General features: G+C 36.7%; 1 protein-coding gene across 2 annotated transcripts; it reads right to left on the bottom strand.

Moving 5' to 3' along the window:
* Window positions 1–1,486: 1,486 nt before the first annotated feature.
* LOC113504133 (mediator of RNA polymerase II transcription subunit 16-like) lies at window positions 1,487–17,844 on the bottom strand. 2 transcript variants are annotated; one of them, XM_026886284.1, is made up of 20 exons: window positions 17,642–17,844; window positions 17,157–17,334; window positions 16,366–16,498; window positions 15,780–15,909; window positions 15,065–15,213; window positions 14,332–14,493; window positions 13,742–13,858; window positions 13,389–13,456; window positions 12,385–12,531; window positions 11,623–11,718; window positions 11,281–11,404; window positions 10,577–10,709; window positions 9,215–9,301; window positions 8,676–8,835; window positions 7,617–7,774; window positions 5,057–5,202; window positions 4,342–4,445; window positions 3,209–3,309; window positions 2,086–2,226; window positions 1,487–1,593 (listed from the first exon to the last, which is right to left on the bottom strand). In XM_026886284.1, exons 1-20 carry the CDS (start codon window positions 17,701–17,703, stop codon window positions 1,557–1,559), a joined length of 2,433 nt encoding a protein of 810 aa, XP_026742085.1. In that variant the 5' UTR covers window positions 17,704–17,844; the 3' UTR covers window positions 1,487–1,556. The 2 variants fall into 2 exon arrangements, with proteins under 2 accessions (XP_026742085.1, XP_026742086.1); XM_026886285.1 differs by lacking the exons at window positions 1,487–1,593; window positions 2,086–2,226 and adding an exon at window positions 2,598–2,690 and having other exon boundaries at window positions 17,642–17,843.
* Between the last annotated feature and the right edge of the window lie 2,894 nt (window positions 17,845–20,738).

The following is a 20,738-nucleotide window of genomic DNA, read 5'->3' as shown; positions in this document are numbered from 1 at the left end:
CATAATTAATACAGTCAAGTAATCTTTTACATGCTTTACATAAATTACTTAATTCAAAATTAATTATTAGCTCGTAAAAGAGATTTTTTTATCCATCCATTTTTAACTAAGTTTTATTTGTCACTTCAGTGGTTTTGCCTCTTCCTTGGAGGAAGAGAGGTGATAAGTCTTTCAAATGTCTGTTTTGTTCTTATGTCTATCATTCACTGACAATGTTTATCTTGATCCGGTTTACCAACTTGGCATTGACGATTGGGCTTGTTTCATCAAAATCAGTTCAGCCACTTTCTAAGAGAGACATGAATTTATTTAAGAAGGAAACTCTTTTGAATATTTCACTTCAAGGATTAACTCATCAATATACAAAAATTACTTCATTCTAACATTTTTTTACTATAAAACGCAACAACAGCAATGAAACTAAAACACCAAACTAAATTACGTCATAAATTTCCTATTTTCCCGATTTCCGCTTTCCCAACCCAAGAGCTATGCAATCTGTCAATAGTTATATTCATTCGTGATGCGACACGTTTCTTGACCTCGTAAATCGATCGATCTGCGCCCTGCGCGGCGCTGACGAGAACCTATGTACCGACACGCGCGTTGCATGGATTGCATGAATAGCGAAACAATTAATGATGAGATATTATCTTTATGATATAAAATGAATAGGAACTGATTTGAATACAAATTTGTCAGGCTGAAAAATTGTAGATGCTCTTCACGTAATATTAAAAACATTAGGATTTAGGTCTTCAAGGTTTTATATAAATAAAATTTAACTACCCTCGTTTCAAAGTAATTTAAACGTTTTCTAATTAAGATAAATAATTACTCGTTGTAATTTTACTAAGTCAGATCAAGTATTTGATATCAAGGCTTGGTCAACTGAAGTATTTCATTAAAGAAATGCAAATTCATTTGTCCTACATTTATCTCGTTTCTCGCGAAAACTGTAGCTTATGCATATTTATTTCTGAACCGAATTTCCACGTGTAAATTCAGTATTATTTTTCACTCAAAAACCTGTATAATAGAAAGCATTGTATCCCATACTCCATCAATTACGTCTTACAAAAAACAAGCTTCTCAATCTGCCGATATTTTCTTTATATTTGTTTCCCCATATACTTTGTCATTTACCGTAGAAGAGCTGTCATATGGTCTCATAAAAAATCATAATTGTTGTCATAGTTTTTATTTGCATTCGATTGTATCTTTCTGTTGCTAAAAAATATTAGATTTTTAGAATCGATCATAGATTCATGCTATTTATGCACACTTAGCGGTGCATTAAAACAAGCATTTGTGTGATCCACGAATGCTTGTTCTATGTCTTGTTTGCGTGACTTAAAAGTTTGTTAAAACTCCCTCACACAAGGAATAAATATCTTAGTAAGGATACAAAATAGGTGGGTAATTAAAATTTCAAAAAAGGTGATAATGTTTATCAAAACGTTTATTATTAAATACAAATTAATTATTTTATCATCTTATTACTAATTATTTACATAATTATAACTATTATATCTTAAGTAATCTTAAATACGAGATTATATGTTTGAAAATAGGGTCCATTTTCCACCGCATCTGAAAGGGAAAGATAAATTAATTACGGCATAAAAGCACAGGGAAAAGACAGCACATATATATTAATTAAGTTGGAAATGACGATTAAGGCTATTTTAACGAATTTCTATTATAGGCCTTAATCTGTTTAAGTTGTAAAGTCTCTGTACAATTAGTTTGCTTTGACTTCAAAACAAAGGGTTAGGATGCTTAATCGCAGTTCCTGTACCATAAAAAAACAAGGCAATATACATAAAATACTCTTGAAGAAATTATAACAACAAAAGTTAAATTCACAGTTTTACCCCTGAAAAAGCATACATATTTTACTTAAATTCGTAACTTGAATTTCAAGGTCTACTCCAAATAAACTTCTCTTATACAAGACATGCGGCTCATGACAGAGACAAGTGGAAGAAGAGTGGGGAGGCCTTTGCCCAGCAGTGGGACATTCCAGGCTAGTAATAATAATAATATACAAGATTACATATCCACTACACAATAGTCCCTTACCTGCAAGCAGCCAGAAACCTGCCATCATAAGCTCCCTGTAACGGATGCTTATTCGGCTGCGATGCCGACAGCGCCCGCGAGCCGCAGCGGCCGCACTGCCGCCAGCGAGCCGGCCGGAGACCGCCGCCGACGTACATGTAGCTGTGTGTTATATTAAAAAAGTTTTATAAAGATACTAAACTCTATTTGGTTAGGTACTAAAATGATAGAAAATCTTGGAGGTTTTTATTTTAGACTAACTAACTTTCTCGGCTCAGCGACCCGAAGAGAGTCTTTGCCTCCGAAACGAGAACTCTCCATTCTGTGCGGTCCTGCGCTATATCCTGTATTTAAGACTAGTCAAAATAAAACGCGACTGTAACTTAAAACGTTAAATAATTATAAAGATTTTTTTTTTCTCTATCCCACTGTGTCCCACTGCTGGGCAAATGCCTCCCCCAAATCCTTCCACGACTCTCTATTCTGGGCCGCATGGAACCAGCCTGCGCGGTAAGCGTTAAGGTCGTCTCGCCACCGCTTCCTAGGTCGCCCACGACGACGCCGTCCATCCGTTGGCTCCCATAGTGTGGTGACTTTGGCCCAACGATTGCTTTCCATGCGGCTAACTATAAAGATTAACAAAGCAAAATTTTTCTTCTCAAAATTAGTATTTGTAACTTGTGTATTATAGATAGACTTGCTTTTGCATTTTTAAATTACAATAAATATAAATGTATAAGAAACTCGTAAAATATTGTTCATATTTTGGAGTTGATACATAAGATTCAATTTGAAGTCTCTAAAAAACCTTTTTTTTAATTATTGCTTTAACAAAAAAATGGATTTCTTTAAAAGGTAACAAAAAAGTTGATTGATACCCGATTACGTCTTGTATCGACTGCTGCACTCACAGAAGTTTCATTCTTGCAAGTAAATTAAACTGATGCTAGCGATATTCCTAGACAATAACTGTCTAAAAAAACTATGATTACTATAATAAATCCGGTGAGATGCAGTTGTTTGATTTAAAATTAACATAATATAAAATCGAATATCTAGATAAGCTGATTACGCTATATGCAGGTAGATTCATCATACGGCGCATATAAAACGGAGTTTTTTGTGCGTTTTAAATCATCATTACCGTATAGCATCCATAGTGATTGACGGCGCGGTTTCGCATTGCGCGTACCCTGGCGGCTCAGGGTTGTAGCGCAGCGCTTCAGGTTCAACACCGTATTCCAGCTGGGAAGCAAAATTGTATTTATTAACTTGAACTTTAAAATTGACCTGACAAGAGCAGTAAAACAATTAAGGAAAAAACAAAAATACCTGACTATGTTTTAAATTAATAACTTGTAAAAAAAGCCATGTGCACCTATAGCGACTTTAGCTATCAAAGGCGCTCTGCGGAAATTATATTTACAGGCGCTGAATCTATTAAAGATTTAAAATTAAATTGAAGATACTATCTATTAAATACTTAAAACATCACCTTCACAGTTATTCGTCGTATCAAGCTAAAATCCAGCAAATACTTAATGCTTGTGATCTTTCCAAAGAAATATAATAAAAATAACTTTAATTCGTGCAAATAATAAACTAAAATGATTGATTTTGTGTTAAAAAATATTAAAATTAATAGTCGAGTTCATAAATAATTTATTTTTTTAATTAGTCGATTAATGTAAATACGGACATCACTAATATTATGAAAAAGTATGATGGCGGGAAAGTTTGACAGAAAAAGATAAGATAAAAAGTTATCTAATTTATTGATTGTTTGTAAATAAAGTTTTAAATGTTGTTTATAACTATCGATCTCGCTGATGCTGGATTTTATAGACATGTGAGGTATTGCATTTTATATCTGTTGTTTATGCTTCATTTAAGTTGGGTGTGTTTTAAGTATTGATAATAAATAGGGTAAGAATTATTATCAAAGCCTTAATGCAAGGATGAGTTAAATTAAGTATATAGTTTTTAAGTTTTTAATTACAAAAAATACTTTTGTCTATTAATATATATCAATAATTAATACTTTTGTCTATTAATTAGTTACAGGTAGTCAGAAGTTTGAAAGTCTGACAACCAGTCTAACTAAGGGGTATCATGTTGCCCAGGTATTTGGGTTGAGAAGATCAGATAAGCAGTCACTTCTTGTAAAACACTGGCACATAGCTGAATCCAGTTAGACTGGAAGCCGATGCCAGCATAGTTGGGAAAGGCTAGGATGGCGATGATTGTTTAATATCAGAATTATGTTTGTTAACTCACATATAGAGGCCAGGAGTTGCCGTGTGGCGCGGCGACGTTACACCGCGGCAGAGACTCCCACACGCGGGCGCCCGTCCATTGCGTGCTAAGACTTAGGCATTCCTCTGTAACAATATTATAGGCTAAAATCATGCTTAACCGGTTATTTTTAATTAAAACAGTTGTCAGTAAGGGTAGGGTGTTCGTTCCGCACGATTGCAGCCAGCACGATCAATGGATTGGGAATTGGATCCCAGCTGTCAATTGTAACTTTTTGACAGTAGTTACAGGTAGTCAGAAAAACAGTCTTACCAACCTAAGGGTATCGTTATGTCCAGCATTTGTGGTCAGACAGGTTGTTGCTCTAAGTGAAATTCTCTTCTTTAAAAAAAAAACTCTGTGACTTAGCTGTGGCGAAACCAAACGGAAAACTTTGCTGTGACTTACAGCAAAGTTTTCAATACACAGTCATTACGGTGTGAATACCACTTTTATTTGGATGAGAAATCTTAAAATGATTCCTCCCGTTTTCGGTTGAGAGGAGAAAACTCGATATTTATTTATTATTAGCCATTACTGTCCCACTGCGGCATGGAAAAGACCTCCCTTTCCTCCTTACTGTCGCAAAATTCTGAACACAATTTTTCTTGGCCTTGGTGTACTGAAATCGCAGTAATTCTTTCAGCCAATCCCAGTGGAACAGATTCCCTACTAGCCAGTACACGCTGCCCCTCACCTATGAGCTCCTGGCGCGGCGTGCTGGGCGCGGCCAGCCTGGCCAGCGGGCGCAGCAGCGCGTCGGCGGCGCGGCCTCCCGCGCGCGCCGCCAGCGCCAGGCGCCGCACCAGCTGCACTGCCGCGCCGTCAGCCCATACCTCGTAGCTGATACAATGTTCAATACATTAATCCCTACTAATATTATAAATGCGAAAGTAACTCTGTCTGTCTGTCTGTTAGGCTTTCACGTCTAAACCACTGAACTAATTTTAATGAAATTTGGTACAGAGATAGAGTTGACCTTGAGAAAGAACATAGGATAGTTTTTAGCCCGGAGTTTTGAAGAGTTCTCTTGGAAACGCGATATAACCGACTTCGACGCGGGCGAAGCCGCGGGCCAAACACTAGTGTTAATATTATTCTGCAACGCGAAATTTTAAGTAACATTATCAATACGTCTATGGAATCGTATTTATTATAAGATATAGTTAAATAAAAAGTTGAAGTCTATGGAAAAAATAAGACTATATTTTTGTTTAAATGTGAAAGATCACATGTCGAGCGTTTTTCATTTCTCAGAAAATACTGGTAGGATTTGAAAAAATATTTCAAGGTGAGATAACCCATTTATTGAGGAAGGATATACTCCACCACGTTATGATTAAAAAGATTATAGTCCGGTCAAATTAGACCAAAAAATAAGAGTGAAGTTACATAAATTCCCACCAAGCTGAAAATCGGTAAGATTGTTTGAAATATCATTAAAAACAAAATTTGAAAGTTCCCCATCTTTCCCCTGTAAGGAAAAAAAAACTATCCAAGGTCAAAGGTCAAAAAAATGAGGTTTTCGCGATTTTCAGCAAAACGGTAAGTTTTATCATTAAAATATCTCAGACAAAAATTGTAGATCATAAAATTATCTACAAAAAATTAATTTATACTTTTTTTCTACTAGCCACCGTTTTTGAGATATAACGATTCAAAAAGTTGTAAAAGTTGTAATCGTCATAATATGCACGTTTCCACGCCACCTATGAGGTAGTGTACTTAGCGCGTTTTTTTTGTGGTTTCCCCAGTAGGCCTATTCCACGGGTCAGTTTTGATCTCGTTTAATTTGAAACTATTGAAAAATAATGGATATTAGCAGAGATTGAAAAGATAAAAATATAATGAATTTTTAGGAGTAACAATTTAAATAATACTCATTATGTGGAGTGCGTTATTGCTGTCGAGCGTATTCACATTAATATCAGCATTGTCGGCAACGTATTGAATGAGTGTGCCACTTTCTGGTGATGGGACATGAGGAGGACGATGAAAAACTGATGCTGCCTCATACATTATTGTTTCTTTATAGGATGCACATAAACCAAATGACGAAAAGATTTGTATAAGACGTTTTGAACCGAACCTTCGATGAAAAAAATTGCGAGGCCTAATTGTAGTTTCGACTTAAAAACCTTGGTCGAACAGCAGTCAATATGGCAAATATTTGTGCATACTAATTTGATCGTTTATTCTTTAAAATCACTCGTTCTACAAAATATGTCAACGATTCTGGGATTTCATTATTTAAATCTTCAAACATGCGACCTGGTGGAGGGTAGTTGGAATTTAATTAAATTAAATTAATGCGGACAACATAAGTAAGTTGCTAAAGCACTTGTGTTATGGAATTCAGATACAACGAAGGTACCACAAACACCCAGACCCGAGACAATGTAGAAACGTGAATTTTTTTACATTGACCCGACCGGGGATCGAACCCGGGACCTCAGAGCTAGCGACACCTTGAAACCGGTGCGTACGCCACTCGACCACGGAGATTATCGAACAATTATCGTACTTATGCATATTATGACGATTACAACTTTTACAACTTTTTGAATCGTTATATCTCAAAAACGGTGGCTGGTAGAAAAAAAGTATAAATTAATTTTTTGTAGATAGTTTTATGATCTACAATTTTTGTCTGAGATATTTTAATGATAAAACTTACCGTTTTGCTGAAAATCGCGAAAAACGCATTTTTTTGACCTTTGACCTTGAATATTTTTTTTTCCTTACAGGGGAAAGATGGGGAACTTTCAAATTTTCTTTTTAATGATATTTCAAACAATCTTATTGATTTTCAGCTTGGTGGGAATTTATGTAACTTCGTATGTCTAATTTGACCGGACTATTAGAGCAATATATATGTAGGGATAGGAAATAATAAAAAGGTCAGAAAATCTTCTAAACGTCTATTTTACTTCAAACACAACTTTTAAATAAAAGATCTATCTTTTCGTCGAAAGAAAAATCTTGACGTGATTCGCGAATCGTTCATCGTTCAATAAAAGTAATAATCGAATAACGGCCTTTCGTTTGTTCTCCCCTTTTCTCGCTCTCTCCTTCATCATCTCACTCTCGTCGTTCGGATACACATCTAAAAAACACTTTCACTCAATCAACCAAGCATTCGGGGTTGCAAACTTTCAAAAACGGTTAAAATGCGAGCACTAAACTGAAATCCAATTTATAAAATTCTAACTTATATTCATATCCATTACGGGCAACGAACTTTATAACAAACATACTTGTTAGGATGCATCTGATGTTGATGCTGGTGTTGGTAAGCGAGTGACAGCAGCGCGGTCAGCCCGATGTCTATAGCACGCTGCAGACACAGCCGCAGCGGCTGCAGGGTGGCGGCCTCGCTGATCGCGTCCGGTTTTGCTTCTAGAGTTAGTAGGGTCTGTAGGAGGATAAGAGAAATTTGTTATATTAATTGGTTGATAAGATTAAAGAAGCACAGAGAGCCATGGAGCGCGCTATGCTAGGCATCAAACTCCAAGACCGTCCGTAATGTGGATATCCGAAAGCGAACCAAAGTTCGAGACGTCGGTGACACAATAATGAAGTTGAAGTGGACCTGGGCAGGCCACTTGGCCAGACGAAGTGACGGCAGTTGGACTAAGGCGGTGACAGAACGGTGGCCAAGACAAAGCAAAAGAAGCGTCGGTCGTCCGGGAGCAAGATGGGTCGATGACATAATAAAGGTCTCGGGTCGAGTCTGGATGAGGCTAGCACAGTACCGTAGAAATTGGCACGAGAAAGGGGAGGCCTATGCCCAGCAGTGGGAGGACAAAGGCTGTGAGGCTGTGGATGATGATGATGATGATTGGTTGACGAATGATGCGAAGTCAATGAGGAAGTTTGACTTAAATTTAATTACCGTCAGACTAATAAGAAAATGTCGAAAAGACCAAACCAAACAAACAGAAATAAGTTTAAACTTAGGATTATGATTAGTTAAAAGTTTAACTTAAACGCACATTTAAGAGCATTCTATAAAGACATTTAAATGACATCAAACAGTTTGTCTCAAACATGGAAAAGTTTAACTTAAACTTACATTTAAGGGTTTCCTATAAGGGCCCTTTATAGGAGATCAATCGGAAAAAGTTTCAGTTAAAGATCCATTTAAGGGTATCTTATAAGCAATCAAACAGATTGTCTCAAACAGAAAAAGTTAAACTAAAACCTACATTTAACGATACTTATTCTCCGCCTTTATCGTCAATCAAACCGTTTGTCATCAAACAAAAAACAGACACCACAGTTAAAATTCAAGCCAAATAGCGTAACATTCCAACCTTATCTTGTTCATGCGAGTGATCATCTAAGAGCGCGGCGAGCGGCGCGGCGTCGGGCTTGTCGTCGGGGCGCAGCGCCAGCGACACCGCCGCCCAGCACGCCTGCAGGCTCTGCAGGCACGTCAGCCACGACACGCTGCTCTGGGCGGACGGGATCAACCTGCGGTCAGGGGTCACTGGTTAAAATGCTGGAATAGGTGAAGAGGGGTTCTCAAAAATGAAAGGGAACAAGAAAATATCTGTTTTGAAAGGAATTTCAATAAAGAAAAGTCGATGTGTATTTTTTATTTTGCCTTCTTAGCCTAAACTTTATTTATACTATCTATACTAATATTATAAACGCAAAAACCACTCAAAGGATTTAGGCAAAACTGGGTACCTACACAGATGGTTTATAACCTGGATTAACACAGAGGATAGTTTTTATCCCGATCTTATATTCTCGTGGAACCTTTTCAATTTGAAACAGCCTGGTCCGCGAGCAACATCTAGTTGGTTATTTTACTGAGAATTGAACTTAAGCGTGACGTCAAAGTTACCTGCACAAAGCTATCCTTAGCTTCAGCCAACTGTGGAAGTAATACTGCTGGAAGGCGGCCGGTTGCCGCTGAAATGACTCTGTCAGTCTGCAAATAAGAATATGTATAAAAATGTGTATAGGGATGATGACAATTTTTTTTTGCAGTTTCTTGTAGTTTTTTGTGTAATAATGGATACATATTTTTTAATTTGTCCCGCAAACAGAAATTGACCAAATTACAGTGAATGAAACTTACGCGTGACGTCACGATTGAGTATAAATTTTACTCTATCGTTACGTCACAAGCCCCTCTCCTAAACTTTAAAGCAGTTAATCTTAGTCAATAAACAAAGGATATTACAAAATATCCGATTATGTAAATGATAAAAACGCTTGGGATTGAACTGCTCGCTTATACAGCTATAATTATTTGTGTTTATAATTGTTGACATGTTTTGTGCTTTTGCATATAATCTTTTACAGTTTTGACATTTTTTGTGCTTTTGCATGAATTTATTTTTACTAATATTAATTATTATTTAATCCAATATGCAACTTATTTGCGGTTTTTTTTTTATCTTTTCCAACATATATTTATATTTGTAAGTATAAACCTTATGCAGGTATATTATTATCCATTCCATTGAAATACTCTGCATTAGTTTATACACTTTACTCATATTTTAAAACTGTCTGGACTTTAAAAGAGACTACGACCCCATGAGTTTGTTTCGACATTTCTTCTCAGGGTAGTCAGATAGGAAATGTCGGCTCCAGCGTTCTTATAAAAATGATTTCATTTCATTTCAATTCTAGTTTTTCTGAAAAAGGAAAAAATACGTGTCTCATACTTTTCAATTATCTAACTGAGGGACTAATGAGATTTTTTCTTTTTTGTGGAACAATTTTACATTGCAATACAATAAAAAAGAAACTGCGAATGCACGGGAATGACGTTTCTATTTGAAAAGTGATGTAATTTAGACAAGTCAGTTTAATAGTTTAGAACGATAAACACCATATTAGGCCCTCGGTATTGGACGAAGGAATTTGTTTTCGGCCTATTGGCAAAGCGATTGACGTGTATCTAGCTCGGAACAGTCGCAAGGTCGAGTCCCGTCTGAGGTTTGATTTTTCTATAATATTACGTACTTGTATTTAATTGCAAATGTTTAACTTTGTTGATAAGAAACAATCATAATTTTAAAGACACCCTAACATTAACTCCACTCGTTTCAAGTTGGTGTTGCCAAGAACAAATTTGTCTCTAGTGGAATGCACTTGAAAACCCTAATATTAACTCTTCTCGTTTCAAATTCATTTTACCAGCAAATTTAACTTCACCGGGATGCTATCGGTGTTGCCAGTAGGTAATGCTTACCTCTCATACATCATCTCCAATATATTATGCTTGATGCTACCGGTACACGCGACCAGCACGTCGAGACAGTCATAGCCGGAGACCACGGCGTACTCAAGCAGGTTGGTAGCGTGTTGTACAGCTATTGGTGTTGCTAGAGAGGAAAATTTGGGATATTAGGTGTTGCCATCGTGAGCATAAGGTTGATGTTAAATATATTATGAGATGTATTACAACACTGGACCCTCCGGCTAAAACGGCAATGATGGTCATTAAAATTGTTATAATATCATTCTCAAAATACTACTTTGTGTCGAGATTAGTTCCACTAATAACTTCTACATTTCTTCTCATTTCAATTATGTAGGAAATGTTTATTTCGTATCTGGCTCAGCGGTGAACACAAATACATATAAAATAAAAATATTTTATTTACAGAATAATTTCATTTCATACCAATCCAATAGAGAGAATTCTCAATATAATTGTGGTCGAAAATACTCAGCTAGTTCTTTTTTTTTCATATTTTTGGTAAAATATGATTTAACAAACAATTATGCTGAATTCGACTCGCTCGCCCGCCGATTCAGATCATGTTTAAGGACCCCGGTTGGGTCCAAAACTAGTCGGGCACTGCCGATAAATACGCGTGAGTAAACCATTGCATCATTTAATAATGAATCAGTCTCACGATAGTTATTATAAAAGACATTCTTATAACTTACGTATATCTGCCCACGGCTGCGGCAGTTTATACAGATGTAGTTGCGCGTGAGTGTCGATAGCTAGCACTACTCCGCCGAGCTGTGACATCTCTACACACGACACCATAGCGCAACCGCCGCCGCTCTGAGAATTATAGACAATACTTTCCTTTCAATACTTTTACACAGTGCCGGCGTAAGGGCCACTGACACCCCGGGCGAAAATATTGTGGCGCCCACTATTTAAGATTTAATGTTTATGTTTACTTATGTGTCAAATAAACAATTTTTTTTTAGCATAACCACTATCTTATTATTTCCATAACATAACGAGCTTCTGGGCTTTAAGTTTCTAACACTTACCGGCGTTGTTCCATATTTAGCTTTCTTGGGAGGTGTGGAGGATGCCTCTACTGCGTTACTGATACCACCGCTTGTAATCACGGCGCGACTGCATAACTGTATGAAAGAATTACAATAATATTAGTCTTAAATTACAGAAGGCTTAACCTCTTGAATTATTATAATTTTTTTTTTTTTTCTCGATCTCACGTCTCCTGATAAGCAATCACAAAAATGCTTGAGCTAGCCAGGGATCAACCTGCGACACGTCACACACGGTGGGTTTGGTGACCTATACCCTCTGTTGGCTGTGCTTACCGTCATATACGGAAGTTGAATCATGACAGCGCACTGCACGGCGTCTTGCAGTCTGGTATCCGACTTGGTTTTACAATTGGAGTGCTACGAATATCCAACCGAAGTCAAAAAAAATCCTGCTGCGAATTATCAACTTGGTCTAAAATTTTAGAGCTACAAATTACCAACTTGGTTCAGGATCTGAGTGCTACGAATTTCCGACTTGTTTCAAATTTAGATTAGATAATTCCACGTTTCTCTGACTGCGATCGAAATGTGATTGCCACGAACTTCCTAAATTAAAAGGTCCAAAATTTAATGCTACGCATTTTGAATTTTGAATATCCGACTACGAATTCATAACTTGGTTCAAAATCGACTGCTACGAGTATCCAACTTCGTCCAAAACTTTAATTCCGCAAAATACCGACTTGAATCAAAACTATGTTCTACAAAATTTCCAACTCAATTCAAAATCCGACTTACATAATGATGAGTATCCCTGGCCAGCAGATGCAATGCCCTGGGCGTGGCCAGTACAGCATGAGGGGCTCCGAGCGCGGTCCGCGAGCTGGCCGCGCAGACCGCGCCCTCGCCGCCCTCCACACCCCACGCTACTGTCTTTTGCCATACCTGGGTAAGATAGTCAAAAATATGCGTTTATGTATGTACGCGAGCGAGAATCTATACTTTTATGGAATTATAAAAAAACATATTTTAAATTGTATGAAAGAATAAATAAAAAAAGGTTGTGTATTTACGTTCGCGAATGTGGGGTTATAATTTTATGGAATTATTATAAAATTGTTTTAAATTGGATGCAATGAATAATTTTGAGTGACGCTGATGAGCGCATCGTAGAATTTCACTTACATCATTTTTTTATAAAGCGCCTTAACAAGTATAATTTAAATAAGAAATAAGAAAATAAATGCGGACAACATCACATACATTGTTCTGAACCCAAAGTAAGTTGCTAAAGCACTTGTGTTATGGAATTCAGATACAACGAAGGTACCACAAACACCCAGACCCGTAGAAATGTAGAAATGTGAATTTTTACATTGGCCCGACCGGGGATCGAACCCGGGACCTCAGAGATAGCGACACCTTGAAACCGGTGCGTGCGCCGCTCGACTACGGAGGTCGTGATGTGAGGTCGAAATGTTTTAATCATTTAAGTTTTGTAACATATTTGTCCTTTGTTTTAAGATGAATAAAAAGTGTATCTAAAGGACTACTTTAAGAAAATGGTTGAAAACTTATTTTTCAAGTAAAACTTCTTTAGGCGCGACTAAATGGTAACTGGTCGACAATGCAACAGAAGGCCGTTACGGCAATATGGCGTCACGTTCCATACCATCCTTTTTTTAAATATTTTTGATTATTTGCTTTGTCATTAGATAGTATAACAATTATCAATCAAAAATTAAAAAGAAAATACTTAAATTGCGTGTGACGGTTACAAGCACTAGAAAGATGAAACTTACAAGAGTGTTGAAGCAATCAGTAACAGGTTTGGGCCCGCCTCCAGGAGTTGTGTTTCCTTGTATTGGACCTAGGCAAATAAAGAGAACAGGTCAAGTGCGACAATCCAGAGAAAATTTCAAGAGGCTCTGTACCACAGGTTTATTGGATACAGCTTGTTGACGGACTGACAGACAGACATATGGGCAGACAGACACTTTAAGAGGGTATCTGAAGAAATATAGCACAGTTTGGTATAGACAGATAGATTGAAGATAAGATGTATCGATACACATTAACCCGGGATAAACATATACCCCCTACTAACAGTATTATTGCAGTTTTTCATGTTGATTGAAAGCGGTTAGGAGCTTACCTTTAGCGAAAAGTTTATGCACTTGATGCGCCCGTTCCGTACATTTCCACATCGTGAGAGTAGCGCCGGCTATCAGTAGAGAGTCGGTGTCTTCTCGCTGACACCAAGTTATCGAAACTAGAGAAGTTCGTAGAGGAAATTTAGAAGTATATTTGAATCGACTTTAAATAGTGGTGGGAGTTCTCAATTCAGTATTATAACGTATTTTTTTGATGTACATATATTGAAGTTTATTTTTTGTTACTGTATAAAGTCACTCTTAAAAACTTCAGCGTTAGATCAATCATCAAAATAAGGCTTTGCGCGGACTTAGTATCTGGTATGCTTATATCATTTTTCAATCAGCAATATGAATTATTTTTTAGTTCACTTTTGAAAAATGTTTTTTTAAGATGGGAGTGGTCAGATACAGTTTAAACATCAAACCAGAAGGTTATGTTCGAGTCCCGACTAAGGTTCAAACCTTTTTACTGGTACATAATATTAAATTTCGGATATCAATGTCACTCTATTTCATTTCAATAACACTTTCATCCATTAGACAAAAAATTAAGTATAATTTTGAATAAGGCTGTCTTTTTCAGTCTCACCAGGCTGGCTATCCTGCTGCGGTAGGTATATGGTGGGCAGCGGCGAGAGCGCGATGGCGGGCGCGGGCGACGATGACGTCACAGCGGCGCACACGCAGCGCACGCACCAGCGCCCCGCCGACCCGCCCGAGCGACACACCGCCGCTATCACCAGGCTGCCGTCTAGGGGCAAGAAATAGGTTGTTTCATATCACTTTGGTTCACAATATAAGTGTCTGGATTTCAACGTATAATACCTATTGGTAATGTATGTGGTTAGTTATCAAACATTATTAAAAAATCACCTTTCGAAATTGAACCTTTGCAGGTATCATGGTCACGGGTCAGGTGTCGAAACGTCGGGAGCTAAAATCTAAAATTAAACCGCGATAAAATCCGGAAAAGTAGTTTTATTTCAATGTCTAACATTCGCGTAAACCTAAGGAACCACTGTGTTACCTTTCGAAACTCACACTATGAAGGGTAATTTCTATTTCTAAAAATATATCAAAACATAAAATGGGAGGGGGGACGGGGGGGGTACAGTCGCCAGGGAGAAAAGAGATCTCGTAGCAGAAATAGTAGAAGAAGGTGGTATATAAACGAAGATACACGGAAAAAGGGAAGGGAAGGACAGCAGAACTTTTGCCCTTTCCTCGTCAAAAAAAAAGTCTACGAAGCATCACTACAGACTAAAACAACGCTTACTGATTCAATGTAGCTTATTCCAGTAAAAAACTCCTGAAACACTTACTCTTATGAGCGATACTGGCAGCGGTGATATGGTCCCTGGTTGGTCTGAGGCAGTCTGTAGCGACGTGCGCGCGCCCGCCCTCCGCCGGCGTCAGGACGCCGATCAGACCCGTCGCTGTTATTATACAAGCTCCCTCGCATGCTACACCACTGTGACAAGGAGAACAAATTAATGTTCGTGTGCATGTTTTTGCATGTAACAGTTTTTTGTCCTTAATAAAAATAATTATTCAGCCGTTGAGATTCGTTATTGCCATTATTGTTCCCTTAACAGTTAATTTTCTATAAACAATCACGAATATACACTAGAATTATACTAATATCATAAATGGGAAAGTATGTATGTGTGCATGTTTGTAATCCCTTCAAACTCAAACGTCTGGACCGATTTCGATATAAACATGGTATGAAGGTAGCTAACACATAGGATTAACACATAGGCTTCTTTTATCTGACTGCTCTAAAGGAGAGTTATGATTTTAGATAAAGCTGCGAGTAACAGCTAGTATAATATTTTAAATAATAATATCCTCCTTTCTGTTAATATTATGAACGCGAAAGTACTGAACGGATATAAACGAAACTTGGTACACACCTAGTCTATAACCAGGATTAAAACATAGGACAGTTTTAATTCAGATTTCATGTCTCATGGGATCATTTCCAACTCGTATCGGGCGTGTCGTGGGCATCGGCTAGTATAATAATAAACTTACCCAAACCCTTTCAGAGTGGGTGTAGATCTTAGCATCTGTATTCTCTCGGTGATGGGAGCGTCTGGCTTCTTGTCCACCATGACCAGCCGGCGACCGTTGTGGAAGAATACCGCGCGGATTATGTGTTCGCCTTTAGATAATAGATACATTGCTTTAGAATGTTGCGCTCATGAATCGTTTTGCCCAGGTAACTGGAATGAGGAGGTCAGATGGGAGTCGCTTCTTCTAAAACACTGGTATTTAGCTGAATCTGTTTAGACTGAAAGCCATCATAATTGGGAAAAGGCTAGGCCAATGATGATATAAGAAGTTATGGTGTGAATTGGTTATTGTAAAAGGCCATTTTTTTATTCATTATGGCTTATCATGCCCTTAACTGGATGCGAACTGGGTTCACCATTAAGGACTGGGTCCGAAACTAGAGTAAATCTTTACAAAATTTAACAACATCATATGCTTGAAGGTATGTCAAACTCTAACAAGTATATTAACTTTAAGCCTATAGTAGCCTGACCATAAATGATTTACTTCATTGGAAAGCCACAATGAGAAATTTGGTTCCAAAAATATGAATTATTATTATTACCTGGAAAACTAGCAGTATACAAGCAAGTCCACTCATTGAGTAAGTAGTCCTTTTGAGTGTACACCGACACATCTCCCACTGTGGTCGCTACAAGCAGCTGCTTGCCTTCCATATCCCATTCTAAGGCTGACACCTAGATTAAAAACTATTGTTATTGTACCCTTTGTTCATTGCCTCAAATGTCTAGTATACACAACTCCAGAAGACTTGAATATGGCTATGCAAAGAGTAATCATATGACTCTATACTCAATTTGTTTAGGTAGTTAACTAAAGGTAAACAATCTTAGTGAGTCTTATTGTATAAAAACTCAGCTTAAAAATAAAACTTGACTAAAAACAAACGTAAAACAACCATAAAGATTACTAAATAAAATATAGGACTGAAATATATCAGTTGTTTATTTAGTTAATATGTGTTGGTATAAAAAGGCACACCAAGACTGTTTAACTTTAGTTAACTACCTAAACATATGGAGTATAGGCTAGTCAGATGAAATATGATAATAACTGATATGAGAAAAAGTTACGGGTCAAATTAAAAGAGAAATAGATTAGAAAACAACCTAGTACACAGTGCCTTATGCTAAGTAATAAAAAATGGTTACACAATAGTTGCAACATGCAACATGCATATTTATCGGGATTGCCCAACTAATTTCAGATCAAACCCAAGCCTTCAACTATGTGTTCAAAACTAGTCAGGCAATCCCATGACAAACAATACGCGTGAAAAAACCGTAACGAACCATCTTTACAAAAGTTACTATTAGAAAGGTTTAAGTAACTCACAGGATAAGCAGTACTGGTGACTTTGTGGCAGTTCCAAGGAGTATCCAAGTCACAGACGTACACGTGTCCTCCCCAGGTGTCGCCCTCCGTATCATCCAGCTCCGTTGGTGAAGAGAAAGCTATGATATTACAAGTCGATATCGTGCAGATTGGACGGACAACTTCGTGGTCTGATGGACTGGAATTAAAGATGGATTTCAAGTTAATTGTGGTTTGGTGATAGAATAAACTGATGATTGAGCTGTTGGCCACTTTTTTCGATAGTACTTTACGATAGTTTTTGATGACAATGATAAGTGTTTTTTAGTGTAACTTCAGTGTAGTTTATTTCAAAAAGTGATAGATAATTAAGCGAATGATTAATAAACAACTGATTATAGTGGGTGGCCTTAAATAAATGCCCTTTTTCGTTGATATTTTATAACAAATATACGAAAATGAAGCTGCATTTGATATAAGTTGTAATCAAAACAAATAGGTTTTACCTTTCAAAATGCGGTGGTTCATATTTCAAAAGTTTACGCCTCATTGAGTATATCAACTCCATGTTGCGTTGATTCGTTTTATTTCACGAATACTCAATTATTACTGTTTATTTTTCAATAAAACCTGAAATTATCAACAACCAATGAACCAACTCGCTTATTTGATGTCGCTGTCAATAGTGTCAATTGTCACCCATGACATAACATTTTGACAAAGTTGGCACGACTGTATGAATAGTGTTGTAGTCCAGTTCACGTTTCGCAAGTCTTACAAACCCAAGTTTATCCATTGAAATAACATTAAAATACTGAAATATATGTTCAGAAGTTTTATTCAAAGAAAGTTTATTTAAATTTCAAGCTAACTTCCTTGATTGTAACCAATGGTTTGTCCATTTAAATATTATTAGATATTCAGTATGATTGACTCTTGGTTTCTTGGCATTATTCAAAAATTAAAAAATAACCATGTTTCAAAGTAAGCGCTTCATTTAAAGTTTTTAATACGATCTATAAAAACTCGCCTTTTGAATTCAAAATAAAAACAAAACGTGCTTATATCGATTCCAACGTTGCAATTGCAAGCACTAGTTTCATTGCTATCTTCACGCTTCAATAATGCAAACTGCACGCTAAAAGCAAACGCAACTGCTGCTCCCTTCACACCACACCCACCCGGGCAATGCCCTTTCATTATTGAGTTGTGTTTCCGAACGCGGCGGCGCTCGCTCAAAAATGGCGGACCGTCCGTAACATCGCTATAAAGCTGTGTGAACTATAACTCGAATTATTCGTGAATTTTATGTGAAAATGTGATACGTATGAATTAAAACATATTGTGTAGTGTTGTTACTGTGTTTATCAACATGTGGCGTACAGGGATGTGTCGTTTCGGGGTTGGGAACTGGATATTCTTGTTCGCCTGCTTCCATTTGTTTACATATGCTCAAGGTAAGCTTCTTATAAATATTACCATTTATTATCGATCGTTGGTCTTGGGACTGTGGTTAATAACAGGATCTCTGTAATTATGCAGCAAATTGCATCTAGATGCATTGAATTAAAATACTTGAATGTAAAATTGTGAGTCGCGTCGTTTTAAACTCAGACGTCGATTTCTCTTTAACTTATGGGTCTTATAGTATATTATAATGTGTATTGTTCATTAGCCGCGTCGAGCTACGTACCGTTTATTTATTTTTATTTTCTGAACTCCAGAACAACACATTTAGTAACACATTAAACTTTTTTTTTATTAAGTTCAGACTTAAGACTACGATCACAACTTAACATCCCGAAAAGGAATGAACATAAATACCGCATTATTAACATCTCGGGGTTAATTAGTTTTAATTCCTTTTGTAAACATCGTAAACTTAACGATTCCTATTGGAATGGCTTTTGGAAACTTTCCAAGACTTGATCATTATGTTTTAAAGTTGGAAGGAAGTAAAGACAAATTAATTGTCGATTTTAGTACATTGTGGCTACGAGAATAGTTTTTGAACGTAACTTTTAAAATTAATCATTGTTAATTGTGTGTAAAATGTTGTAGTAGTATCGTAGTGGTGCAGTGGTTGATTCAGTTGATTTCATGAAGTGTAGGTTCGATATAAATTACAGTATTACTAAAATGATCTTCATTATTTACGAGCATTCTGTAATATTTGCGATTCATTCATAATTCACTTCACCATAGTCCTTATCCAAATGCCATAGACATACTATCGTTCTACAACCAACCTCTTTGTACCATCTACCTATAATTATAAACATTACCCTCCTTTTGACGTAAACGGGTATAAAAAGGAAATAATTTCGCGTAATTACTCACGTAGATGATTATTTGTTTCGATAACAGTTATTTTCTGATGACATTTGACATCGTTGGAATGTTTTAATTAAACGTACATGAAAAAGTTAACAATATACTAAGTACTTTATCTCGCATATTTATCGTTTAAATTATAAATAAACGTGTATATGTATAATTGCGAAAGTTATATGGCAAACTTATATGTGGCCTCGTAAGTTTGCTTATTAGTTTCGTTTTACAGTTTGTTTCATTATAAAAATCCATGAAATATAAAATTGATTGATTATTAATAAAAAAAACAGCCTTCAAGTTTTCTCTTACAAGGGTTATTCTTATATTCTTACTCTCTTACATTCCTTAATGCGGGAAACATTAATTTTACATAAAAAAAGCATGATCACGGGTCCAAATCGGTACACTCGGACACATATCATATTAATTATATCTCCATATATCTCACAAGTATGAACGGTCAAATCGAAATCTCCTCTAATGGAGTTTGCTAAAAAGTAGCATTGATGATTTGACATTTAGTCATCAGTCATAGTTTTTTAAACGTCCTTTAGAACATTTTTACGCAAAGTCCTCCCATGACCCTTTTTACCAAAAAGTTTTTATCCTAAATTACATACCATTCAAATAATACAAGGCATTGGTATAAGACCGCAAGGGCCTTCAAATAAAAAAATGATTGAAACCGGTTTGAAGGCTGGTTGTACCGTACGTACCCAAAAGTACCCGTATACTCATATCTTGATATTTGATCCCGGTTTATTTGATATTATATAAAAAATGAAACTTGATTGTAGTCCATTCTCTAATATATAAAATTTTCGTGTTGCGGTGTTTGTGGTTAAACCCCTCTGAAACAGCTTCTCCGATTCTTATAAGTTTTTGTGTGCCGCCATTGTACCCTAACATTGTATGTATTGAGAATCACTGCTGTAATTCCATGGTGTACAATGAAGAATATTCTAATCTATAGGGTAGATTTTCTTTCCTGCAAGCTACCGAAAATTGAAATGAGGGAGAAGGTAATTACGTTGGTAGCAAATTAATACGCGGTCTGCCCGACGGTTCATCCGTCGGTCACCAGGCTGTATCTCTTGAACTGTTGTTATACCTACTCGTAGCAAAACAAATGCAATTTACGCAGATACGAGTATTTCAGTTGCTGTTTAAACAAAAAATGAGAAATATTTTATTGGGCTCCCTTAGAACTGACATGCTTTTTTATGTTTAATATGTATGGAATCCGTCTTGCACCGTTTTGATTAACAA

Source organism: Trichoplusia ni, chromosome 21, assembly GCF_003590095.1.
Source record: "Trichoplusia ni isolate ovarian cell line Hi5 chromosome 21, tn1, whole genome shotgun sequence".
NCBI classification, from domain to species: Eukaryota; Metazoa; Arthropoda; class Insecta; order Lepidoptera; family Noctuidae; genus Trichoplusia; species Trichoplusia ni.
This window is presented reverse-complemented; position numbering and strand designations above follow the sequence as displayed.